This window comes from Electrona antarctica, assembly GCF_951216825.1.
Source record: "Electrona antarctica genome assembly, chromosome: 18".
NCBI lineage: Eukaryota > Metazoa > Chordata > Actinopteri > Myctophiformes > Myctophidae > Electrona > Electrona antarctica.
The window spans coordinates 39,834,550-39,862,535 of NC_136799.1; the positions used below are offsets into that span (position 1 = coordinate 39,834,550).

General features: G+C 44.8%; 1 protein-coding gene across 1 annotated transcript in view; it reads right to left on the reverse strand.

The window, feature by feature from the left end:
* The window catches only part of LOC306942415 (connector enhancer of kinase suppressor of ras 3-like), a 99,881-nt gene that overhangs the window by 28,004 nt on the left and 43,891 nt on the right, over nucleotides 1-27,986 (reverse strand). The window contains exons 3-13 of the mRNA XM_079528274.1: nucleotides 26,186-26,388; nucleotides 22,953-23,040; nucleotides 13,468-13,509; nucleotides 11,366-11,485; nucleotides 10,754-10,813; nucleotides 7,264-7,332; nucleotides 6,749-6,895; nucleotides 3,571-3,698; nucleotides 2,904-3,094; nucleotides 2,381-2,467; nucleotides 1,671-1,933 (exon numbers count right to left, since the gene is read on the reverse strand). Coding sequence (XP_079384400.1) covers nucleotides 1,671-1,933; nucleotides 2,381-2,467; nucleotides 2,904-3,094; nucleotides 3,571-3,698; nucleotides 6,749-6,895; nucleotides 7,264-7,332; nucleotides 10,754-10,813; nucleotides 11,366-11,485; nucleotides 13,468-13,509; nucleotides 22,953-23,040; nucleotides 26,186-26,388 — 1,398 coding nt within the window. The remainder of the gene's footprint in view (nucleotides 1-1,670; nucleotides 1,934-2,380; nucleotides 2,468-2,903; nucleotides 3,095-3,570; nucleotides 3,699-6,748; nucleotides 6,896-7,263; nucleotides 7,333-10,753; nucleotides 10,814-11,365; nucleotides 11,486-13,467; nucleotides 13,510-22,952; nucleotides 23,041-26,185; nucleotides 26,389-27,986) is intronic.

Consider the following 27,986-nt stretch of genomic DNA (forward strand, 5'->3'; position numbering starts at 1 on the left):
GACAACAAAAATGCCCTTTTCCATACCCAGCTGTCAGTAATTCAGTAATAATGCATAGTTTACGAGAGGCAACCATTGGTTAAACCGATCACAAAAAGTATAATGCCGTTATGTAAAAAGTAACATGTCAAATAAATGCACGGTTACACTAACATGAACACAATTATTCCTTTTTCTCTTAGTTAGTTTAAAAAAGTATTTACACAAATTAAACCAAAAGAAGAAGCGCACACACGACTGGAGTGATATCAAGTTCTGCGAGTGAAATATTAAGCAATGGTACCAGAGTCTATCTCGACTGAAACCGATTTAAATTAAATATACACAAAGGAGTCCACACAGACATCAATCACATCAAGGCCAAAAGCGTAATTTACACTCTGCAGACAAGAACTTAACTTCATTTTCGATACGCTTTTTACTGCTCTAAATATTGATGATGTCTTGTATAGTGTGCCTTGATACATTGAATACATAGGACCACAATGGAAACAAGCTCTCAGGGCTGTTTTGAGTGGTGTAAACCACTCCTACAACTGGCTTTGTTTGTGCAGAAAAAATGAGCATGGTTGCTATGTTCACCCGGGTGTGATTTCATTACGTCAGACATGATTTCATTACGTCAGACAGGCTATATTACACCACTCAGTTCACACAGGTGTGATTTTTGAGTGGTGTAAACCACTCCTACAACTGGCTTTGTTTGTGCAGAAAAAATGAGCATGGTTGCTATGTTCACCCTGTTCACCCGGGTGTGATTTCATTACGTCAGACATGATTTCATTACGTCAGACAGGCTATATTACACCACTCAGTTCACACGGGTGTGATTTTTGAGTGGTGTAAACCACTCCTACAACTGGCTTTGTTTGTGCAGAAAAAATGAGCATGGTTGCTATGTTCACCCTGTTCACCCGGGTGTGATTTCATTACGTCAGACATGATTTCATTACGTCAGACAGGCTATATTACACCACTCAGTTCACACGGGTGTGATTTTGTTTGTTACACGTCGACGCGTTGTGAACTTGTTTTTCAAAATAGTAAAACAAATAAATGGCATAAACGTTTAGAGATAAGGCGGTGCACAAGAGAGAGAGCCCCTAGTCTTGAAAATGTGTTCTTGTCTGCAAACAACACTGTTGTGCGATCCAGTATAAATTAAGCTAAAGTGTCCAAAACCTGAATACATCCTTTCATAATACGAACATCTGACTTGAAGACTCCATTTCCCATGTTTCCTCCTTGGCCACGCAGTCCACGACAATTCACTGTGTGACTGTTCCTACATTGTCCTGAAATGTTCCGCAGGAACCCCGAGAGGTTGTCATGGTGCTGGTAGTCACAGAGGAGGGTGGGGGTGGAGGGGGGGGGGTTGTGGGTAATGTTAAAGGGTTGATGTAAAAACACAGTGAGTACTACTAAAGCAGGTTCGGTTGAGGAGTATAGTAGTAGTAGTACTAGTAAACACCAGGGAGGTATGGAGGTATAGGGGGAGAGAGGAGTGTGAGAGAGCCCCAAACTGCAAAATACAGCGCAGACGTGTAAAAAAAAAAAAAAAAAAAAAAAATGAAGGCACTGAGGAAGGACAAAAGACAGGAACAAGTAAGCCCCGGACAGGAAGCGCATCATCAGTGAGTCAATAGCTTAAGCCGCGCGATCCAACTGACCAGTAGCGAGCGTTCTGCCGGGTTGCGCTTGGAGCCGGGCGTTACGGGCGGGGTCTTTTTCACGTCCTCCTGGTAGGGGATGGTGGCGCTGTTGTGCAGGTCCGAGTTGGAGTAGTAGCGGCTGCCCCGGACGTGGTCCACGCCTCGGACCGGGTGTCGCTGCCCCCCCGCCGGCCTGTAGGGCGGCGCCACGCACGGCGGAGCCTCCTCGGCGATGGTGGGGATGCGCTCGTTGCTGAGGTATCTGTACAGAAGGTCTTCACCTGGAGGCGCAGAGGGAGAGACAGGCATCGCTTGAAACACTTTGACAACAAATGGGTACAAGGTACATACTGAAACGTTTGCTGCTGAGTTTTCCAAGCCTGTGCATCTGTTATTCTTTGTGTTAACCGGGAAAGCAGACGTGTATTTTTTTTATTTTAGCTGTATAGCACATTGGTTGGCTATTCAAAAAGCTTGTAGATCTGCTATTTTTTGAAAAGTCTTGAACATTTGTGCAAATCTTTGAATATATACTGTATGTATTTTTAAAGTGAACATTTTTTTAACTATCTTTGCTATTTTTGCTTCTGGGGATCCCTGGAACTAAATATTTTGAGATGGGGGTCGGCGGCCAAATACATTTGAGCACCACTGATATAGCAACACACGTTTTTCAGAAAACGGTTGTGTGTGTGTGTGTGTGTGTGTGTGTGTGTGTCGCTGTGTACCTTTCCTTCCTTGCGCCCAGGGTTTGGCGTAAGGATCGATCACTCCAAGACACGTGTCCACTGGCATGGAGAGAGGTCTGGGTTTACCTGCCCGCGGAAAAAACACATTACTTTGGGGGTGAAAATATTTGAGAACCACTGGTTTAAACAACCGTTAGGAAGCAAGCCAAGCAACTACACTTTAGAAACCAAAAACCAAACAAAAGCAACCCGTAACTACCAATATTTAGCCCAAAAAGTAGCTTAACCCATTCTGGGCGGGAACCCCTTTTGGTGTTAGCATTATGTTATGCTTTAGCTATTGAAAAAATAGCAGATCTACAAGCTCATAGCGCGCCACCGAGTGGCGCGCTATGAGCTTGTAGATCTGCTATTTTTGAAAAATCGAAGAACAACTGACATAGAAACATAACTTTTTCAGAAAACTGTCAGGATGTAGAAGACATTTTTAGAATCTGATCTCAGGTCAAAATGGGTTCATAATAAGCAGACTTGGCAACACTGGTTGGGTACTGTAACTGACCCCGGGACGGCTTGTGCTCCCTCAACCGGGGCTGGACCACGTTGGCCTCGATGGGGTAGCCGGCGGCCATCTTGTCGTAGTCGGCGATGGTGAATCGTCTCCGGCTCTCCTGGTCCAGGTAGGAGTTGGGCGACTCGCTGCCCTTATTTGGTCGTTTGTTGATGCTGGAGAAAGAGCCCGTCCGTGATTCCCTGCATGACGGAGACGCACAGTCACAATCAGCGTTGCCAGACATTGCGAGAGAAATCAGTAGCTAGGTCTATGAATGAAAACAAACCCAAAAGAAGCTACATGAGCATTGGGGAAATAGCCAATGTACAAGCTTGTAGATCTGCTATTTTCCAAACAACAAAACTAAATATCGATCAAAACATCTGACTGTAATCGGTGGTCTACGATTCTCCAAAATTCACCATCGGAACCAAAAGTCAGTCAGGTCCAAGTGAATATTTCCATACTGTTGCCTTCAGCCTAATATAGAATTATAGATGGAGGGTAGCAGTTGGCCTCGAGCTCATTTGTTGCTCGAGTTGCTCTCTGGTTTATGGTAGGATTTTTAAAAGGTGGTTTTAATGGACCCAAGTGAGCCAATAAAGATGTTTTGTCGAGGCAGCACTTTTGTCTGGAACTTTTAAGGAAAAAATAAAACGTTTAAATAAACACTCACCGTGGGGTGTAGGGGATGGAGGGAGGCGGGGGGATGTAGAGGTCCAAGATGGCCGGCTTCTCTCTCTTGGTGGATCCGTTGGCGGAGCCGCAGGGTGACTGGGTTTTGATCAGAGAGCTGTTGTTGTTCTGCACAGCACAGAGAGACGGAGTTATAGTCAGTCGCTCCATGACATCTGCCTTTCATGCCTTGTGATCATTGACAGTAAAAGCGGCAATCCATCACTTTGTTTGAATGAATAAACCATGACTTTAACCAATCTGTATGGTAAAGTATGTTAGTACAATATAATATACACACAGCTGCGGTGGTTGGAGTTGGTCTCCCTATAGTCGTCCCTGGACGCTTCTATTGGTCCGAAACCCCCGGGTGGGACACGAAAGTTGCAGCTTAAATCACATTTTCATAGATTTAAAAGATTTAAAAACATCGGCTATTTTCGACTATTGTTATCGCCTATGATGAGATGCCCAAAATAGGGATGCCAAGAGATTAAAGTTGTTCCTTATTCTGCCCCCCCCCCCCCCCCCCCCCCCCCCTTCCCCCAAAAAAAATAGTCTTGGCGCGTGAACATAATACATAATATATATCAGGCAGTATTAAAAACGAGTGCAAGATATTCTACCCACAGTTTGGCTTCCAAAGTTTCCAAAATGGGACTAAATAATATGTCCCTCCACATGTGGCAGGTCCTAAAAGTGCATGCGTGTCTCCTTGAGTATAACATCCCCCCCCATCCCCCCCCTTTTTGGGGTATGGAAATATTCTAAGAATACATCCGAAATAACCCCCTAACCATATATCTAAAACCACACTGCTTTACCAAGGTTGTGCTTCTCCAACACGGGGTGCACATTGTGTGACGGTCTAAATCCACTGCCATTCTGTTCAGACCTCAAGATAAGTGCTAAACTACTACCCTATGCCGATGGGGTTATATGTGTTTTTACTTTTTATACGACACTGAATGCCGACATGATATTGATGACAAATCCCATTCATTCAGACATGCTGAGGGCTCGACGATATACATAACCTTTCCTGTTTCCTGCCATGACTAACATACTACAGGAGTAACAGGACTATTCTATATGTCACACGGATCCTCAATCGCGGTGTGCGATCTGTCTGTGTTTAGCTTCCCGGTAGCGTCTTATCGCACCCAAACTAAGATGGAGAGCTCCGATATCCTTGACGCCCCTTGTTCCAAACAAGGCTCGAGTAGCAGGTTGACATTGGCCACCTTTGTTAACCCATTTTGACCTTAGGCCGATTTAAAAAAACAGTTTTCTGAAAAACCATATGTTTCTGTCAGTGGTGCTCAACCTTTGTGGCAGCGGTGGCCGAAAGGATAGCGGCGCGGTCTAGATACCGGAAGGTTCCCAGTTCGAATCAGCCGTCCGACACGTTAAAATTACCACCGCTGAAATGCCCTTGAACAAGGCATCAACCACTACGATGAAATGTGTTCTATGAGCAGGGCCTGGCTGGAAACAAGTTCTTGAGCTTAGCCCAGATACCCTGGGTAAATATAGATCTCATTTCATTTCATTTCATTTCCATGTCAAGGACCCCCAGAATTATATGTATTAGGCTGCGGACCCCCCATCTGAAAATATGTTGTTCCAGGGACCTCCCAGAAGCAAAGATTTGAGTTAAAAACGCTCTGAAAGAATATATATTCAAAGATTTGCGCCACATTTTCACGATTTTTCAAAAATAGCAGACCTGCAAGCTCGTAGCGCGGCACTCGGTGCCGCGCTACGAGCTTGTAGATCTGCTATTTTCCAATAGCTAAAGTGTAACGTAATGCTTAAGACACCAAAAGGGGTTCCCGCCCAGAATGGGTTAAGAGAGCGCTCTTTGTTTATCTCGAGAAAACCCCCATTCCACTCCTGATCCGATATCGCCTGATCTCGCTGCTTCTCAGACGCTTAGAGCAGGTCTCTCTAGGCATGACGGGGCCGTGTCAGAGCCTGTCTCGGGTTACGGTTTGCTATTGTCTCCCCGCGGAGCAGCGCCCAGTGTTAACGGGACTCAGGTGGTGCCAGGAGAAAGCGGCTAAAAGCTGAGCCCCAGTGTAATTTGTTCACACGAGGGAGAGTGCCAAATTGGATTACAGTTGCATAACTTTATTAACGCACAATTTATTTTCCGGCGGTGCCACTTTTCCAAGACTTTATTTCTCTTTGAATAAAGGTCGTGGGGGGGGGGTTGAACCTTTCAAAGAAGGTCAACTTAGACCCCGTGAATTATTCTACATTATCTTTGTCTGGAATGGAGTTTACATGATCGAAAACGCAAAGCAATTGTTCCTAATCTATCTCGACCACGGGGGTAATTCCCTCCCAGAGATACTACCATGTGGTCTGTGGTGTCCCTGACTATTACTCTCCCACAACACGGCAATCTCTGTCTCACTGTGGTTCTCTCAACCTTTTCAGGCCGCGACCCGATCCCCCCAAAATAATCATGTTTGAGCTGGGGAGCCCACATCCTGACAAGCACTTCGAATCGTAGGAGTTGAGGCATCACATTTAGTTTGACTCGGCTCCATAAATAAATATAAATATATTTTCACAATCTTTGCCTCTTTCATATATTATTTGACAATTTGGCCAATGTTTGACCAGTTTTTATAGCATAGTTTGTTGATTACTTTTGATAATAATAAGCAGTAATTGTCACTTTACTGTCACCTGTCAACAGAGTGTGTGGTCTATCAGACCTCACACACTGACAACGACATCACTGGGCACTGTTTGTTTATTTTCTCCACATGACAAACAACTCCCATGTTGGGAGCAGTCTCTGGCAGGGTGTTTGTCTCATGCTTGTCCCAACTTGTCTTGGACCCAACTCCCTCAAAAAGGCTGATAATTGTTGCATAATACAGACAGACACACAGCCTTTATAGTTGAACTTCAACAAACGGGCACAGTACTAAGTGCAGTCATTGGTCCGACAATGGCAACCTACCTCAAACCCTAACCTAACCATAACCGTAAGCACAGAGCACATGTTCGTCAACCTTAACGCATGTTCGCCAACCATAACCGGTCGTTTTCCGCATGTCGGACCAATGACTGTTCGGAAAAGCGTACGGACCCCTCAACAAACAACATAGCGCCTGTTGTGCGCACGGTGCACGCACGTGTGCAATTGCAATTGTGCTTACCTGTTGTGCTGGGGGCTTCCAGCGCATGTTCTTCAGAGGGGCAGGAGTGAACCCCGTCGTGCCCGTGGGTCTCTTCTTAAGGAGCAGAACCACACCTTTGGGGTCCTCCCTCAGTTTGCCTACCAGGTACTTCAACTGCCAGCCCACCTGAACGAACACACACACACACACACACCACTCAGACTCAGCACTTATAAGTAGCAGCGACAGTACGATACTTTGCCAGCCTTTTCAGGCATGCCAATTTGTTGAAACCCTGTAACAACCAGTCTCTTTCTTTGTCTCTCTCGCACACACACACACACACACACACACACACACACACACACACACACACACACACACACACACACACACACACACACACACACACACACACACACACACACACACACACACACACACACACACACACACACACACACACACACACACACACACACACACACACACACACACACACACACACACACACACAACTTTGCCAGCCTTTTCGGGCATGCCAATTTGCTCACCACAGTCTGTTGGTTGACCTGGATCACCTCGTCACCAGCGTGGATCTTCCTGGTCATGTCGGCCGGGGACTGAGGAACGACAGAAGCAACACAGTCCGAGAGGTCAGTACGAGACAAACCCGTACGAGCTTCAGATGAGACGCGTGAGAGACACGATACACAGGTCTCCGAACCGGGATCCAACCCAGGTTGTCTGTCAAGTTAACATGAGTTTTTACACAAGTTGTTTCAAATCGGCTGCTGCCAATCAAACAAACGAAGCTATGGGAACGTGAAGAGGAACAGGGAACGGGTATGCCACTGTCTGCAATACCCGGGGTTACATTTATGCACAGAGCCCATTCCCCTCATACTGTATGTACAGTTGGAGGCCATCGATATTGTCCTTTTCTTTTTGCTGAGGTTTGCGTGATCTGTGCAAAAGGACAGTTAACCCATTTTGGGCGATCTACAAGCTCATAGCGCGCCACCGAGTGGCGCGCTACGAGCTTGTAGGTCTGCTATTTTTGAAAAATCGTGAAAATATTTATTTCAGAAAACTGGAGGATTTAGAAGGATTTTTAAAAATGTTGAGGTCAGGCCTAAATGGGTCAAATGATAAGGGACAATATCGGTGGCACCCAACTGTACTGCCTCCGTCAACCCCTATACTTGCTGGTCTGTGGCGGGTGTAGACAACCTGTCACCACCAGCCACCTCTTTGTCACCGGACAGCCAAGGGTTTCATCGGGAGGACACACATAACGCGCGCGAAGGAGGCACGCTATATCCCTCTCTTCAGTTCCACTCCCTGCTGAACTGCCCTGACCAGCCAACCAACCAACCTGTAGGATTCACTGCTTAGAGCGACCAGATCAGAGATCGCCCTCTCCTTATAGGCCTATCTCACAGACTTTCCCCGCCCCCTTTCCACGCCCCCTTTCGGAGCTTGTGGTGATAGCGTGACGTCACTCCATAGACACTACATGTTAACAGAGGTCATTTAAGAAGTCTACAACTTTTGTTTTCTCAAGGTAAGGTTTGTTCTATCTGTTCGAGCTAATTTACCATCTTGTTTGCTTCATAATAATATTGGTCTGTCACATTTTTACATTAGGAAATGTACTTAGATTCTCCAGAGAAAAAAACGTGTAAATGCTAAATGACACCACTAGCTACCGGAAGGGGGCGTGGAAAGGGGGCTGTGAGATAGGCCTATTACTAGGGATGTCCCGATACACTTTTTTCCTTTCCGTTCCGATACCACAATTTCTGTGTTAGCCGACACCGAATACCGATACCAAAGAATAATAATATATAAATATATAATAATAAAAAAGTGTTTGAAGTCCACCGACTGGGAATAGTGTCTATAGCAATCTAGCTATATATCTCGTCTTGTGTTTATAGCAGACTCCTAATTCAAATGTGCACTTGCAGTTTGGGCAACTCAAAAGCAAACTCCACATGCCCCAACATTTTATTTACCTGCCATAGTGTCAACCCCTTACCCCTGTGTCGGATCTGTGGTTAGACTGGCATATTTGCCGACACCGATATGACCAAATAAGGGCCGATCCGATACTTTTCCGATACCAATACAGTAACGGGACTACTTATTACCGACGGCAAACACTTGTTTTCTCAGAGGTGTGACTAAAATCATAAATCATAAAGACACAAACGTGAACACGAGTGGCACTAAAATGTCTGAGTGCAGATGTCAAACGGGATTAACCACCAGTAGTCACCGATGATGAATCAGGTCGTGATTCATACGCACAGCGATGCCCCGAGGATTGAGAATCAGACCGCGGCTGTTAATCACCGCCAGTCTGTCTCTGTCCTCCCCGGGCCGGGGGGGGGGGGGGGGGGGGGGAGGCGGGGCGGGGGAGGGAAGGGTGAAGCCGGTTGTTGGAGCTTTTATATGCTGTGATTATCAACGGTTAATAGAAACAGTTTCCTTTTATTACAGTGGTGCATGTCCTCAAATCCCTCTCTCTCACTCACACTCTCACACACAAACTGTCACGCACGCGCTCGCGCACACACACACACACACACACACACACACACACGCACACGCACACGCACACACACAGAGGCCACAACAGAACTGATTGAGCTGTGTCACGTGACAAGTACATGTAACGTGACCATGTGACCACTCGTAGAACAGAAGGAATGGAGTGGGGGTTGGAATTGAAAGTCTCTCTCTGTGTCTGTCCGTCTCTCTCTCTTTCTTCCTCTCTTCTTTTTCTCTTCTTTCTCGCTTTTTATCCAAGTCGCTTTACATAGAATGTTCATTCCATTCACCCATTCACACACCGATGGCGGAGGAATGCAAGGCACCGACCTGCACATCGGGAGCAATTAGGGGTTCAGAGTCTTGCTCAAGGACACTCCGACACTAACCCTGAGGGAACCCGGGATCGAACTGGGAACCTTTGCGGTTGCGGTTCCAAATCCAGCTGTTCTACTGGCCACTATAGCCCTGACTGAGCCACTGCCATCTCACTTTCTCTCTCTCTCTCTCTCTCTCTCTCTGCTTGCCATAACGAAGCTGAGATAAGAGTGTGTTTATTATGAAGAGATGAAAAATTATGTAGCCTACATTTAAGGCAGATGACACTATGAATTATTAACAGACTAGAAAAAAAAGAAGGGAAAAGAAAATCTGCTAAAATCTCAATACTCACATCACCCTCCTACCACCCCTCATTCCTTGTATCTCTTCTTGGTTTTTTTGCACTATACTGTATTTACGGTACGTGACCACTTACCCTGTCGTGTGTCGAATAGAGTTCATGACATTTACTCGAACCTTGAGCACTTTGTTAAGTCGCCCTGGATGATGGAAGAGCATCTGCTAAAACGTCTAAATTGTAAAAATGACGAATTGTAATTGCACTTGTCAAGCGGCCGAGCTGAGATCTTTATCAATCCAGTTTCCCTGGAATTTAACCTATTTTGGGCGGGAACCCCATTTGGTGTTTTAAGCATTATGTTATACTTTAGCTGTTGAAAAATAGCAGATAGATCTACAAGCTTCTATTTTTGAAAAATCGTGAAAATGTGGCGCAAACCTTTGAATATATATTCTTTCAGAGCGAACATTTTTAACTCAAATCTTTGCTTCTATATATGTATATTTGTATGTGCCTTTTATTTCATTGTTAATGGTACAAGATACTCTGGGGGGGAGGGAGGGGTAAAAAAGTTCAAGAAAAAATTGTATGCTATTTTTGACTCATGTGACTTGAAAAATGTATAAAGAAACTTTGATAAAAAAAAAATCTTTGCTTCTGGAAGGTCCCTGGAACAACATATATGTTTGGGGGTCCCTGTCATGAAAATGTTTGAGAACCACTGACATAGAAACATGAGTTTTTCAGAAAACTGTCCGGATTTAGAAGGCATTTGTAGAATCGTCCTCAGGTCTAAATGTGTTAAAGAGGGAGTGAACGATGTTTTTAGAATATATAGCGTCCTAATTAACCAGCATACTTACATGTTCCGTGGTTCCTGTGATGACATGTAGACCGTCGTAGGTGGACTTAATGTACATGCCCTGCAGACGGAGAAGAAACACACATATGTTACCCCGTCTCTCTCTCTCTAAAAGAAACACGATATTCTCAAAGCTATGCACAGCGGAGAATGACGAACATGCGTAGAATCTGGGTCACAATTCTAACGCACGTTGTGGCCACGTTCAGAGCCTTCAATGTTTTTCAGGCCAAAGACCCCTTAGCTAAGAGAAAGGTGAAGCAGGGATCACCACTACATTGTATGAAATGATGTGTACATGTAGCTTCATTGACTATCAGTGTAAATATATGGTTTTTAGTTTTTGTTTATTTCAGACATTTAACCTTAGTTAACGTAACTTAGTGAACTTGACCTTTGTCTCTGTACTTTTACCCTCTACACCCAACTTCTTTGCCGAAAATAGCCGATCTACAAGCTCACAACGCCTCGCAGCGCGAGGCGTTTTGAGCTTGTAGATCGGCTATTTTCCCCTGTAGTAACCCCCTGTTGAAGACCCCTGATTCAGATTTTTGTATTCTTTTTAAATGTTTCAAGGATGAAAACAGAACAAATAAATATATGCACCACTCACCAGGCCCTCCCCAGGCTTGATATTGTTCAGCTGGACTTCGTCCAAGCAGGCCGATTGGCTCATCAGAGGGTCCGAGGTGGTTCTCACGGTTTGGTCGCAGATGCTGTTTAAGACCTTAGACTGAAACACATAACACGGGGGGGGAAGGCGGGGGTTAAAAGAACTGAAATGAGACACACAAGCTGTTGGTGAACTTGACCCCCATGCGACCCCCTCCATGTTTAAGGAACGGCAATCCAGGATCATCTGAACGAATAACATGAACGCTGCTAAGTTTCCTAACGCAACACAACTAGTACATGTAGGTGGTGGTATTGTTGTGAGCTTGTAGATCTATTTTCTGCAAAGGCTTTCCCCAGCATTCGGATGCTGGTGTTGAAGTGGTAAGACAGTCTGCTGCCTGTCACCTGTGAAACATTTGTCTCTGCTACATCATGATATTAATATCTCTCTGTGTGTGTGTGTGTGTGTGTGTGTGTGTGTGTGTGTGTGTGTGTGTGTGTGTGTGTGTGTGTGTGTGTGTGTGTGTGTGTGTGTGTGTGTATAGACATGCACACATTTGTATATATAATGTGTATTTTCTTAGCGGAAGGGTTCGAGGGAACACATTACTGTGTCATTAACTGCGCAGTTTCTGCACATGCACACACAAGCACAAGCAGTTCACTTATACTACTTTGTACAAATAGTTGCACAGATTGTGATGAAAAGACGGTGAAGAAAGTAAAGAAGAGATTAAAGAAGAGGGGGATGAATGGTGATAAGAAGAGAAAAGCAACAGAGGAGACAAAGTATGTGGAGCTCAATCAGGACATGTTGGACAAAGAGTTTGAGACAGACAGACAGACAGACAGACAGACAGACAGACAGACAGACAGACAGACAGACAGACAGACAGACAGACAGACAGACAGACAGACAGACAGACAGACAGACAGACAGACAGACAGACAGACAGACAGAGACTAGAAGAAGGAGAAACAAAAGAGGAAATCCAGTGTCAGACTCTCCCGAGTCTGGAGAGTGTCAGACAGGAAACAGGAAGCAGTGATTGATGAGGGTTGCGTGTGTGTGCGTGTGCATGCACGCGGGAACTCCATGCACTCCATAACACACACACGTGTCACACACAATGTCCATGTTACTGTAAACCCCATATGGTTAGTCTATGCTAGTGTATTTTTCGTCATTGTGGGGGAAAGCTTTCGCAGGAAAATACCCCGATCAGTCTGCTATTAGGTTTATGGCAGGTTAATATCTGATTCATTATTGACTTCAGCTGTTACAATTCCAAACATGCAAACATGCCCCGCTTTAATTACAATGAATAGTATTACAATTGTATTTATTATGTCGAATGTATTTGTATTTAAGTTCAAGAAAGTAGACAAGTAGAAGTAGGGCATTAATTATGACAAGGTTAAAATGCAGAGAACAGTACATGGCCCTCTGGAGTGAGTGTGTAAATAATAATAGTGTAACTAATAAATAACAGTGGCCCTATCCATCATCAAAGTTGCCCACCCCTGCTTTACGCCGAATGCTCTTCGGCGAAAATAGAAGAGCTCAATAGCAGAGCTTTTGTATCGCCCCAGAATAGGGACGCTGAGGGTTCACGCGGCTAAAAGACCCTCCCTCCCCATGTCTGTGGTGTTGTAGGCCAGGGGTTCTCAACGTTTTTGGCCGGGGACCCCCGGAAATGCTTTGGCAACGTCTCGGGACCCCCGCCCCGCCCCGCCCCCTCCCGACCCCCAATATAAATTGACTGCTACAATAACCTTAAACCATTTTGGGCGGGAACCCCTTTTGGTGTTTTAAGCATTGTTATAATTTAGCTATTGAAAAATAGCAGATCTACAAGCTCATAGCGCGCCACCGAGTGGCGCGCTACGAGCTTGTAGGTCTGCTATTTTTTTTAAATCGTGAAAATAAAAAATCATTTTCTTTTTTTTTTTTTTTTTTTAAATAATTTGGGGACCCCCTAAAATAATTTGGCGACCCCCCGAGGGGTCGCGACCCACGGGTTGAGAACCCCTGGTGTAGGCCCTCATGAGATGTGATGTTTACACAGAGAGAGTGAACAGAACATCTACGGTACTCACCACCTCCAGAATCTTCTCCTCCATCTCATAAACAGTACAGTCCTGTCGAGACACAATAATGAATGAAAGCCCCGGGTCAGATAACGGCACCAAGCAGGAAGTACAGTATATATACACAGAACTTTACAGTACACACAAGTTAAGTATCAGTGGTGCCAGATTTTACGAGAGAAATAAGCAACCGGGTCTATGAAAACGAGTCCAAAAGAAGCGACTAACACGTGAGCACTTTAAAGCTATAAGCATCAGCAATTTGAAAATACAGACGATCTACAAGCTCGTTGTGAGGAATAGCTCTTGAATATTTGAACAAAAATCTGGTACGGGGTTCCCTGGCACATAATGTTTTCAGATGGGGATACGCGGACAGTTACATATTAATTTGTGCGTCCTTGACATGAACATGTTTGAGAACCACTAGTTTAAACAACATTAGGAAACCAGTCCAAATAAGCAACTACACTTTAGAAACAAGCAACTAGGAATACTTACAAGCAACTTTACAGAAAAACTATCCCAAAGTCGCTTAGAATAAATTGTCAACACAGTGAAGTATACAGGGGCTGTGCTGGCTGGGTAAATAAAGATAGAATCTTTCCAGAGAGAGGTGAAGTTTTTTAGCCACAAACCAACAGCTTCTAGATTGAAATTACAACTCTGCCTCTCGGATTCTGACAGATGGTAATTATAATAACATGGAGTTACTGTCAACTTGTAAGGGTGTGTAAACAGAGTGGTGCATGGTGCGTTATGTGGGGAGGGATTGTGATAAAGATGCATTCCGGGACCTTATTTTTAATGAATTTAAACCCCATCTGTAATGGTAAAGGTATGTTAATACAATATCACTAGCACATCTGCTAGTGGCCGGATGTGGTCTCCCTACTCGTTCATTGAAGCATTTAGACCCGGTTGTCGGGTAGGACACCTACTAAGTTAAGATAAGATAACCTGAGATAAGACCTTTATTGATCCTGTAATAAAACAGCACTGTAGATACAGTTGGAGGCCATCGATATTGTCCTTTTCTTTTTGCTGAGGTTTGCGTGATCTGCGCAAAAGGACAGTTAATCCATTTTGGGCGGGAACCCCTTTTGGTGTTTTAAACATTGTTATAATTTAGCTATTGAAAAATAGCAGATCTACAAGCTCATAGCGCGCCACTGAGTGGCGCGCTATGAGCTTGTAGGTCTGCTATTTTTGAAAAATCGTGAAAATATTTATTTCAGAAAACTGGAGGATTTAGAAGGATTTTTTAAAAAATTTAGGTCAGGCCTAAATGGGTCAAATGATAAGGGACAATATCGGTGGCACCCAACTGTAGCACGATGGAAAGCCATCACAGTCAAAGCAACACTGTCAGTAAGTCAACCTACTGTTTGACAAGTAGTCGTGTCCGGAGCTCATAGGGCCAGTATAGCGTTGCTGTCGGTGCAGAAACCTCTTATAATCTCCATAGTTTAACTTTTTGTGTTTTTTCCGTGAATTAAGGCCCTGCTTGAACATACCACGGCGTCGCCCAAAAGTATAGCAGATGTGCAAGCTCGGAATGTGACAGCTCGTGGATAACTGGATATGCTACTTCTGCCGTTTTTGAATTTGAATCCTGAAAAGTAACACAATGAGGTTTCCACCCGACGGAGACGATTTGGTGAAAGGACTGCATTCATACAGTTGGGTGCCACCGATATTGTCCCTTATCATTTGACCCATTTAGGCCTGACATCAAAATTTAAAAAAATCCTTCTAAATCCTCCAGTTTTCTGAAATAAATATTTTCACGATTTTTCAAAAATAGCAGACCTACAAAGCTCGTAGCGCGCCACTCGGTGGCGCGCTATGAGCTTGTAGATCTGCTATTTTTCAATAGCTAAATTATAACATCATGTTTAAAACACCAAAAGGGGTTCCCGCCCAGAAATGGGTTAACTGTCCTTTTGCGCAGATCACGCAAACCTCAGCAAAAGGAAAAGGACAATATCGATGGCCTCCAACTGTATACAGCACCTTTCTCCTTTACAATGTATTTCACATTCACAAACCAATGGCGGAGGAAACAATGCAAAGCAGTGGAGCACCGACCTGCTCATCGGGAGCAGTTGGTAACTAGTGACTTGCTCAAGGACACTTCGACACACAGCCAGTCATGTACAAGCTCTGTGAGCTTGTAGATCTGCTACTTTTGAATAGCCAACATATAAAATGGATAAAGTGGTTGAGATGATCGTGATGCTATGTTATCTACTTTTTCTGGGGACCCCCTGGAAGGAACCACACCAATCAAGGACCCCTAGGGGTCCCCAGACCCCACTTTGAGAAACTCTCTGGTTCTACTTCCTCACAAACAAGAGCCAGATCCACTCTGACTCTGAGTGACAAAGATGGAATCAATGAGTACCAGATGAACCATTATATGAAATATGTTCACATCATTTGAAGCTTTTGCAGCGCATGATGTGATTTTACACGTAGCGTATTATTGTAAAATAAGTTACATTGTTTTTTTGTTTCTCATCCTCTACTCATCATCTACAAAATATATTTTTAGCTCTTTTTTGGGGGGTTTTGTTTTGCTTAGTCGACGATGTTAGTCATCCACACACCAGAGATCTATTTCTACAGAAATATGCAGTGGTGTGTGTTTATGAAAGCCGTGCCAAAATTCTTTCCAAAACCACCATATGGCTGACGTTTTGGAAATGTATCGAATGGAACGCGTTATGTTTTCTTTTTTTAATTTATTTTCTTTTTACTTTAAGTCATCCAAGACTTATAATAGTTTTTCCTCCATCATTAGTTCACTCTCAATGTTTACATTGGCGTCCCATTTAGTGTAGCCTACAGGAAATGTGGGGAAAGTCACGTGTATATTATTATTATTACTCAAAAACAGCTTAAGACACACACGCACGCATGCGCGCGCACGCACACGCACACACACACACACACACACACACACACACACACACACACACACACACACACACACACACACACACACACCGAAACAGATCTCTTCAACCGTGCGTGCTCGACGCTGTCGTAAATATTATTTAGAGAGCCGGAGGAGGACGAACTCTGTTTTGAAGTCGAGCCATTCCTCACGGCTGTGTGTGTGGACACGGCAGCTAAATCTTTCTCGACCTCACAAACACACATCGATGGCGTGACGGCGAGGCCAAGTGTGTTGTGAACACACACACACACACACACACACACACACACACACACACACACACACACTGAGTGTCTGGTGGTAGCCCGGGGTTGGAATGCGTGCGAGACGATATCATGATATCATGGAAATATGAATTTGGTTTTCGCTGGCACGGACCCCACCACGGAGTCTGCACAATGGATTTAAAAAAGAGCACACAACACATACAGCAGGCTTCGTCCATATAAACAGACACATGTCTCCGCAGGCATCTCACCACTATGATGAGGGGTTATACAGCCAGCGTTGTTGCCAGGTTTTGTGAGACAAATAAAAGCAACCAGGTCTAGGAAAGCAATCCCAAAAAGAAGCGACTGGGCCACACAAGCACTTAGTTTAAACCTATCTACTGTTGTATACACCGGCTATTTGAAAATTGACGATCTACAAGCTCACAACGCTCCTTTGTGCCGATCCTTCGCTTACTGACAGTGGGTTAGTGACTCTTTAGGACCCTGTGGGAGTTAATAGACTGGTTTAATCACTTTAAGTCCCTCCCCATTCTGGGGGTGTAATTATAGGCGAGGACTTGAAAAAAGTTTCACATTTTCAAAAAAATCTGATAAGTGAAAATTGTCTAATATTGTCAAAATCTTTCAAAAATACTGAATATTGGCCGATCTACACAAGCTGTGAAACAGTCGTGTGAAGAGGTTAAAATAGGGTTCAAGTGGTTAAAGCGGCTCTCTTTTGTTATTGGCAGATCTGTATCACCTGTGTGTGTTTTGATTGATGGTGTGGCCCTTCAGGGCATACATGCAGAGCATACATACATACATACAGTACATACATACCTACAGCCCATACCACAACCAACCAGGCACAGGGGGGGCCCCACTACAGCAGCAGCAGCAGCAGCGTTCGTGCATGCGTACCCCACCCACCCCCAGAGCCCCCCCCACCCTCTCACCACCACCACCAACAACACAGTTGTCAAAGGGAAGGCTGTTGCCTCAGCTGTGTACGGACCAGCTGTGCCGGGGACCCTTGCAGGAAGCTAGGGGCCGAGCCCTCCCAGCTGACAGCCAGGTCCAGCATTAGCTGTTCCCCTCCGCTCAGAACAACAACTAGAACCGACCAGAACCGCTGCTGCTGCTGTGCTTGTACAGTATTTGACCTCCAGGGAACCCCCCAGAGACGTCATCTCAGTATCCCCCCAGTACAGCTCCTCTCTCCAGCTGGAGAGATGTGGGCTGAATGTGTCTCTCTGGCCTCACATTCCTGGCTCTCTATACCAAGGGTTTTCCGCGTTTGAAGAGCTTGTAAATCGGCTATTTTCAAATAGCTGATGCATATCTCATGCTGTCAGGAAGAAACCACCTAACACCAAAATGTTCATTATTGCTTTGTTTTGGAAACAAAGCAATGCTGCCTCATCAAAGTTGGTGTTGCGACTTCACATATATTGTCAATTGACAATTACTTGCATGATAGGGGGAGAGGTGGTGGAGTTAGTTGCTGTAGCAGACTGTTTGTCCAAAGCGGTTTTCAGTACTTTCCATTGGTTCAATATTTTTGACGTAAAGGGTGTTCAATAGCACTGATTTATGCAAAAAAACAATTAGGTGGTTTCCTCCCAACATCAACAATATATAGGTTAAATGTGCTCATGTGGCATATTCGCTTCTTTTGGGCTTGTTTTTGTGGACCTAGTTGCCAAACTGAACTGTCCTGATCCCCTTAAAGACCACGGACTGGCTCCCACGGCCAGCGGCGAGGTTACGCGACTCCCTGTGCGGCGCACCCCGCGCAGCCTTTGACCTCCACACCAGAGAGGAGGACTGGCCATGAAGCAGCCAACACCGTTGAACGCGTTTTTCTACATCTCGACAGTGGCTGGAAAGTAGATTTACCGAGGTACTATACTTAACCCATTCAGGCCTGACGTCGAAATTTAAAAAAAAAGTTTTCTAAATCATGACAATTTTCGGAAAGATTTGAGGCACATTTTAACGATTTTTCAAAAATAGCAGACCTACAAGTTCATAGCGCGCCACTCGGTGGCGCGCTATGAGCTTGTAGATCTGCTATTTTTCAATAGCTAAATTATAACAATGTTTAAAACACCAAAAGGGGTTCCCGCCCCAAAATGGGTTAATGGTTAATGTGGTTAAACGCTAACATGACATGGATGCGTTCCAGGTCTCAATGGATTAATTTAAAGTTTTGCTGTAAGCGGAGACGGCGTGCAGGACTCCCCCATTTGTTGCTCTACTATTACTTCCACCACTGCATCTGGAGGGAGTACATGAGAGCAGAAGTAGTAGCACAACACAGAGGGCCCATCTTTCTGACATATATCATTGCTGCTGACAGGCAGAATACCTCTTATCTCCATATGCTAAGGAGTGGACGTGTAAACACGTCTTTAGAATCAAAACCACGGGGTGCCCTTGGACGTGGATAGGCGTCCTTAGGTATTTTTTATTGATATATATATTTTTGTAACTTTCCTTCTTCAGCGTACTCCTTGTGTTTCGTGCACTGCCGTTCACTTCCCCTACAAGCTCGAAACGCGTAGCGAAGCGATGCGTTTCGAGGTCGACCTCATGATCGATCTGCTACCTTTGCCGTTTTTTTAATAGAGGGTATGTGTGTGACATCATCATCAAACCAGGAAGTTATGCAGGAACGCCTACTGAGTGGCAAAAAACTACTTTCTGGCCTTGACAGCCCATACATCCACAGAGAAAAGTCTTATCTGATTGCATTAAACAACATTAAACAATGTTAAACTCACTTTGCCTGTTGCTTTGCCACTCGATTTGCCACTCGATGTGCCACTCACTTTAAGCATGCGCATACTCTCTATTGGAATCCCGAAAAGGTTTTTTTGGACATACGAGGTTTCTCCTCCCGACGGAGACGATATTATACGAGCGCTTCATTCCATCAGAGTGATGGTGTGCCGTTGAAAAGAAAAACAAGTTCCATGAAGAGGAAGTGAAGACACAGCACAAGAGCACAGCACAAGGGGATCAAGGGGAAAACGGCGCCCTTTGAAACGCCCTCTATCCGGAAAAAAAAAGCCACAGAGGACGGATGATGACCCCCAATCCCCCCCCCCCCCCCTCACCTAACCTCGTCAGCTACGATGGCCGCCATGTGGAGCTTTATGGCTGCGTGTCATTGTGCACTCGCAAACACAAGCCGCATTCAGGCAGCAAACATAAATCTGAAGTGAGTCCTTAAAGCGCTGATTCTTGGCTGAAGTTCATGAAGGAACTGTTGACCTGATGCCGGCCCTCCCCCGTCGTTAAAACGAATGGCTTCGGCACGCCCCCACCCCCGACCCCCCCCCCACCCCCCCCACCCCCCTCCCCCCCGCCACCCCCAGTGACCTGCGCTCTCATTCATCAATGTGTGGTAAGAAGGATTGCTGGCGGGCTTAAGGAAGGCGTGACGACTAGTCTTGAAAAACTATCGTGTGAATTAGCATGTATTTTTCATACATGATTAGATTTCGCCGTGGAATAGCACAAAGGCTATGAAATGGGTCCGCGTTTCCATAGCGCCTTTTTATCCACAATTTAGTGAGCAGAGGCAACAATCAGGAGCAGACTGCAGTTACAGTTGGAGGCCATCGATATTGTCCTTTTCTTTTTGCTGAGGTTTGCGTGATCTGCGCAAAACCCCTTTTGGTGTTTTAAACATTATGTTATAATTTAGCTATTGAAAAATAGCAGATCTACAAGCTCATAGCGCGCCACCGAGTGGCGCGCTACGAGCTTGTAGGTCTGCTATTTTTGAAAAATCGTGAAAATATTTATTTCAGAAAACTGGAGGATTTAGAAGGATTTTTTAAATTTTGAGGTCAGGCCTAAATGGGTCAAATGATAAGGGACAATATCGGTGGCACCCAACTGTAGGGGGAGTTCAGTGCCTTGCTCAAGGACACTTCGACGTGGAGGAGTCAGGAGGATCGAAATGGGAACCTTCTGGTTATTATAGGCAACTACTCTACGGCCTAGACAAATCCCTACTGGAAGACGTGGAAGTTAAATCTGGAAGTGATTTGACCGATAAGAGTGGATACACGTCACCACTATTTCCGCCGTTATATTTTCAGGTTCGGAGTGTATCAGGCTGTAAAGTTTTATGGTAATTCCAATGAGAGGTTAAGGTAATCCGACGGAGAGGCCCCCCCCACTCACTCACTCACTCACTCACTCACAGCTGCTGGGCTAAAAGTGACCGCTTATACTTCTGCAAAAAGCCCCTTCAGCACGGTCACCTCGTGCAGGAGCTTCACTGTGCTCGGCGCTGCACACGGAAAACGTCTCGAACATCAAACGCAGAGCGTGGGAAATATATACCCCCCACTTCCCCAGGAGAACTGCTGCATGGGGCTGAGACCTTGGCAGTAAATCACCAGAGTCGATGAAATCCCAGACATCAGCGAAGCAACAGGCTCCGCTGCATGGGAGAGGAATTCATTTTGATGCAATAACCCTCACAGAGAGAGAAAAAAAAAAGAAAAAAACCCCGACACCGTCAGTCTCTCTCGTCGTACCTCGAGAGTACCTCTTAAACCCAGGTGCATGCTGGTCACCACTCGAGTTTCTGTTACTGGAGGCCGAGGACTCTACTCTGCTTTATTTGTCTTCAGGCCGAGCATGCGACGCCGGCGGTCTGGCGGAAATCATTTATCTCCATATTTCAACTTTTTTTTGGTTTGTTTAAAGTTTGTTTTTTCATAAACGAATGCCCTTCTTAGTCGTACAATAATGTCAATTTTGAAAGTGAAACAAGTCTGTCTTCAGCCAGTGGAAAGTATTAATAAGATCTTGACTAATAATAACTAATACTAATAATAACTACACTGGACCCATCCATTGGAACACAGGTTCTTTTTGACCATTTCCTGAAAAGTTTTGTACATACAAGGTTTTCAGCCCCGATAGCGACGATTATATATAATACACACATTACCACGCATAACTAATTCTATAACCGACTAGAATAGACTGCATGCTGTCTCCCAACACAATGCCAAAACGCAACAGATGGAGAAGACGTTGGAATGTGGAGGATACGTGCTGGTGCTCTGAGAGTCAGATGGCCCGCCTCCTCAACGACAAATTACCCCCCCCCCCACACACACACACACACACACACAGACCAGTGTTGCCATGTTTGCTTATTATAAGCAACTTTATATTATAAGCCTGGTGATTTCTTGTCTAGAGGGGCGGGTGCCGCTCGAAACCAGGCGGTACTTCCTATTGGTTCACCGATCTGAGCAACCGCCCCCCTCCTCCCCTCCCCTCCCCTCCCCGGTAGAAAATAGCGGAGAACACTGACGTCACCAAATTTGGAGCGACGCGCCTCTGCACTGTTATTGGTTAGCGAATATGCCAGATTTTCCAATGGGTTTCCCCAGGCTTTCATTTTTGAGCCGAATGCGAACGAAAATAAAAGCAATTCAAGTACCATGGCTAGCTTTTCTGTAAAGTCGCTTGTAAATTATTGGTAATTGCAGGTGACTGATTTTTGCTTATTTCCTGCATGTTGTTCAAATAAAGTGGTTCTCAAACATTTTCAAGCAAGGACCGCTAAATTAATATGATTTTTCCACCGATTGGGACCCCTGTACCAGATTCGTGTTGTTAAAAATGTTTCCAAAAAAATATGCATAATGTTTCACTTTTTTTCAAGATTTTCTTTTGAAAACAGCAAGCTCATAACGCGTCGCATCAATGTATTATGTTTAAAGTGCTCATGTGGCCTAATCGCTTGTTTTCATGGAGAGACCTCGTTGCTTAATTCTCTTCCAAAATCTGTGGCAACAGTGTTTCAGACAGCCCGGTCTGGCCCGGTGGGTCCCCCGCCAACGTGAGCGATCTTGCAGCGGGCAGCGAAACGGGAACCACATGGTCCCAAAGGGGAGGAGCCTAAGGGACGTCTTGAAAGAACGCCAGCAAGGGTTTTTATGAAACACAAAGCTGCTGATTACGGTTAAACGTGCTCCCCCCCCCCACCCCCTGGCGGGCACCGAGGGGGTCCTCCTCCTCACTGAAGGGGAGGTGGTCTCCTCATTAATTAACTACCAGAAGCAGAGAAAAAAATAAGTCCCAAAACAAACATCAACAGGCTGTAATGTCTTTACTTTAGAGTTCTTGGCTTCAGACTTCACTTTTCCACAATCCCATGTGTCTATGACCTCAGGCCTTAAAAGTGGAAAAAAGCGTGTGTGTGTGTGTGTGTGTGTGTGTGTGTGTGTGTGTGTGTGTGCGTGTGATGGTGAGCTAACAAGCGTGCAGCAGACCTGTTGAACTGTGGTGGTGAGATCCAAACACAGCTGAATGATCTTGTTCTTGGTGGCTGTGAAGTCACTGATCCCTGTCAGCGGAGTCCTGCGCGCGCACACGCACACACACACACACACACACACACACACACACACACACAGAGAGAGAGAAAGAGTCAGTGACAACAACCACAAAGCATGTGGACACTACTAGGCCAGACAGAATTCCATGCATTTAATATGGTCTCACATAACGACACAACCCCGGCGTAAATATAGAACAACAAAACCACTTGGTATATTTCCCCAAACCTGTCAAGCAGTAGCTAGTAGCTAGTAGCTAGTAGCTAGTAGCTAGTATAGCTAGTAGCTACCAACGTGGAATGCAGCAATTAATTTCACATTAGGACCAGCATTTTTTCAGCTTTCTGAAACCAAAGAAGTTCTCTGCAGACGAAGTATGTATGTTTTTGGTTTTGTTTTTATATTTTATTTTTTATGTTTTGAGCAAATTTGAGTGCTAGAATACCCCACTATATTATTGCGATTTTCTTTTACGACAAGGGTCGACACTCGACACTAGTTTGGGTCCTGGCGAGACACTAGTTTGGGTCCTGGCGAGACATCAAATGTATCTTTTGGGTCTAAAAAGTTTGGGAAGCACCGAGCTAGTGAATCGACCACATGCTCCTTGTGAGTTGCGAGTTTGAATCTGTCTTGTCTACCCTACCTACTCTCTCTCTAGACACCCCCCCCCCCCCCCCCCCCTCTCTCTCTCTGCCCTCAGTTTCCTGTCTCCTACCCGGGCCTATATAAATAATGCCGAAAATCCCCCAAAATAGAGCTTAAAAACAAACAAACAAAAGCATTAGCTCCTAAACCACCATGCAGCCCCAAATATGTTGGAAATGTGTGAGGGACTCATCGTGTTGCACTAAATCTTTCCAAAACCCAGACACTAAGGTTTCAACACTCTAATCCACAATCTCTCTAACTTGTACTTTTGTTGTCAGTCATGTTTGTGTAACATACGTACAATGCAGTGGAGTTTAAAGTTTAAACTCAAAACGACTCTGCATTATCATGACATCACTGTGCCTCTCCGAGACAAAACTGGCCACAAAATTAAAAGCTGAATTAAATCTAGCGTACAAAAGTTATAATCTTGCACGAGACACTCGCTGCTGGAATGTGTCTGTGGAGCAGGTCACTAGAGAGCAAAGGGGAGTCGTTCTATCTAGGGCCTGTCTTCTGTATATTCAGACGATTTTTGACATCTTCAGATCAACAATAGCGCTCTGTGAACAAGGTATTTGTGTATATCGTCGCTGTCAGGGTTTGGTTTTTTTTGTAAAATGAATGCCCATACTTCAGCGTCACAGAAAGGTATCTAAAGTAACAGGCTCCAGCCCGAGCCCAAAGCTCGAGCATTGAGCTTCTGAACTTGGATCCTGAAAAGTGTTGGACATACGATAGGTAAAAGCATTTCTCACGCCTAATTGTCGTTAACACAGCAACCAATGCAAGATAGCAAGCTCGTGTGATGTCTGAGGCTTCGTACACACCTACACAACAAATGTTCGGTCCGTGTGCGATGTCTGATTGCCGTTTGATTGCTGCTCCAATTCATTTTCAATGGGAGTCACGTGGTTTGACCAAACATTTTTGTTTGACGAGGGGGGAGCAATCAGCAATCAAACACAAATGTTTGATCAAACCATGTGAGTCCCATTGGAAAAGCATTGTGGTGGCCCAAAAAAACGGACAAACATTGCTTGATTGGTGTTTGGTACGTGTGAATGAGGCCCGAGTACACAAATTCAATCGGATCGCTTGCAAATAACACTGTGGGACTGTCAGGCCTAAAGATCAGATCTGAGAAATAAATGGTGATTTGCCTGCAGTGCAAAGCCCTAGAATCCAGAGTCTTATCTGGAGTACGATCTCAGCTTACGAGGCGGTGCGTCGCTGCAGGCTAATATCTGTACGTCACACGCTGCAGCAGGTGAATGTCACATAAGCTTCACTTGCAGCATGGAGACAAGTGTGGTTATGTTGTTTTAGCTTTGAACCCTGAACCGACAGACAGACAGATCCTTATAAATACCAAGGGAATTAAAACAATAACCGAAAACCGAATTGCAATATCCCCAGTAAACCTCCACTCCAGCTGGAGAGATGTGGGTTGAATGTCTCCCTGTCCTCCGATTCCTGGCTCTCTAAACAGCATCTAAACAAAATAGTAAATACTGTATCGGTACACTGTATACCTCCTATGATCTCCATATCCAGTGCAGTCATGAAAGGTGCTATACAAATAAGGTTTTATTATTATTATTATTATATTTTCACTTTCTTTTTTCTTTTTTCATAATTAACGCCAGTGTCTCACAAAAGCATCAAGAGTAGCCGAGTAATACTTCAGTAATCCTGAAGTATATTTAGGTTATTAGATTATCTGATTGGAACCAAGGGCACGTCTCCCCAGGCCTAGTTGATTGATGGAGAGAGCATAAGTAGACCTGCACCTGGGTGGACAGACGTTTTTGACCAGCAGCACAGAGAGAACAGAGAAGAATACCTGATACATGTCTGTATCATGCACTTTAATGGAAGACCATGACATTGACATTCATGGAAACCTACAAGCCTGAGTAAAGTGGTCAAGCTCAATCCAGTGCAGAAATCTGCAAGTATGTCAAATCCAGTGAAATTCAAAGGAATCTGTATATTGAAAATGACATTCAACCTGTGGACATTGATTTCGTTGGCCTGCGTACAGCTATGTCTGGGTGCATCGGTGGGGTTTGTTGACTTTTGTAGAAATGTTTGGAACCGACAATAGAGCCACTGCAGACGATATACAGCAGGGGTCCTCAATAGGCGGACCGCGGACCACCTCTCTGTGGACCCTGGGCAAATAATAAAAAAACAAAAAAATAAAAGTGTTCTTTGTACCTCTCATTTGCTGTGATTTTTTGGAGGGGAATATTTGTGAAACATTCTATTTCCATACTCTGCACCCCAGTATTGGTTGGTTGGAAGGGGATTCGATTTGTATAAGCTTGCCTTGGTGTGACTGTACTAAAAAATATAGAGCCCCGCTCTCCGCTGGCCGCTGCGTGGCCCGCGCCACGCTCATGGGACCGGACCTTAGTCTTTTTCAAAAATGATTAGTGGACCTTCAGCATTTCTAGTTGAGGACCCCTGATATACAGTATAGTACTTGTAGCAGTGGTGACTGTGTTTACCTGTCCAGCCACGCCAGGAGGCTTTTGGCGGCTCCGATGAGCTCCACCACCGAGGTCAGGAAGTCGTTGGGGGGCTTGTGCGACGTGCTGCCGTCGTACGCTGGGCTCTTGCGGCGGTCAGACGTGGACATGTGGAGGCTGTTGGTGGCCGCCCGCATCCTCACCACCAGGTTCTTCAGGTTGTCCGTCTCCACGCCGTAGTTCTGAAAAGACACGCGGTAACCATGACGATTAATGACCTCGACTTGTATTGGACTTCTAGTGTTTAAAAATAATATATATTCCCCCAGATTCGGCACAAATACTGGGAGAAATTCCTTGTGACTCCCTTAACCCATTTAGACCTGAGAAAAGATTCTACAAATGCCTTGTTTTTGCAGTTAAAAAAACCAAAAAACATGTTTCTATGTCAGTCGTTCTCAAACATTTTCATGTCAAGGACCCCCAAAAATATATGTAATTGGCCGCCGACCCCCATCTGAAAATATGTTGTTCCAGGACCCCCCCAGAAGCAAAGATTTGAGTTAAAATCGTACGCTCTGAAAGAATATATATTCAAAGATTTGCGCCACATTTTCACGATTTTTAAAAAATAGCAGACCTACAAGCTCGTAGCGCGGCACTCGGTGGCGCGCTATTAGCTTGTAGATCTGCTATTTTTCAATAGCTAAAGTATAACATAATGTTTAAAACACCAAAAGGGATTCCCGCCCAGAATGGGTTAAGGTCTATTCATACTCCAGTTTTAGGTGATAAGGTGACCATTGAAAACTACAACATGACGTCCCGTCATGCCAGGGTGGTAAGGGACTCACCGAGTCACCGCTTATCACCCAAACACATCTCTCTGTTTTTACTAAGCACCGTTTCGGGGGTCACCGGCTTATCACCTAAAACGGGAGTATGAACAGGCCTTAACCCCCTTCAAAACCACCATAAAAGAGCACCTGTCTGTACAATTTACAGCTCTACCTCTAGTCTAGCTTGCCAAAAGAAATAACCCCCCACAGTTTTTCTGATCTCTTGTATAGTACTCTGTGTCTTTATATGTCTTGATGAATTGATTACATACAGTAGGACCACAACGGAAACAAGCCCTCAGGGCTTTTCGTGTTATCCTTTTAGCGTTATTGTAACTGTGAAAGCACGAAATCACGATGAGAAGAGCAAGTCTGTACAAGTGTTTGTACAAGTTCATCCTAATATCCTCAGGCGGGTTGTTCCAGAGTCTATGTTTAGTCTCCAACAGCCAGAGGGGCTGTCATAATGGCCAGAGGAGCTTAGTCTGATCTTCAGAAAGAGGAAAACGCACCCAAACAAACAATGAATTAAGGAGACAGACATCACGTGATTACATTTAATAACTCTCACGCACGCTCTCTCTCAACATTCACTCTACGGAGCCCACGGAGAGGATTCTTTGTTGCTATACATCAACCACTGTCACCCATCCTGCCGTCGCTTTTGTCTGTATAGGCTAATAAATAATAACAAATTCCAGATACATTTCCAAGACATTTTCAGAAAATGTCCAAAGATGTTCAGAAACAGCAAAGATCACCGATCTACAAGCGCACAACGCCATGTGATGCGGCAGAATGCAGGCACGTTCTGAACATGAATAGGCTATTTTCTCTATTCGTCACACAAATAAGTACATTATGGCTTAACCCGTTTTAGGCGGGAACCCCTTTTGGTGTTAGCATTATGTTATGCTTTAGCTATTGAAAAATAGCAGATCTACAAGCTCATAGCGCGCCACCGAGTGGCGCGCTACGAGCTTGTAGGTCTGCTATTTTTG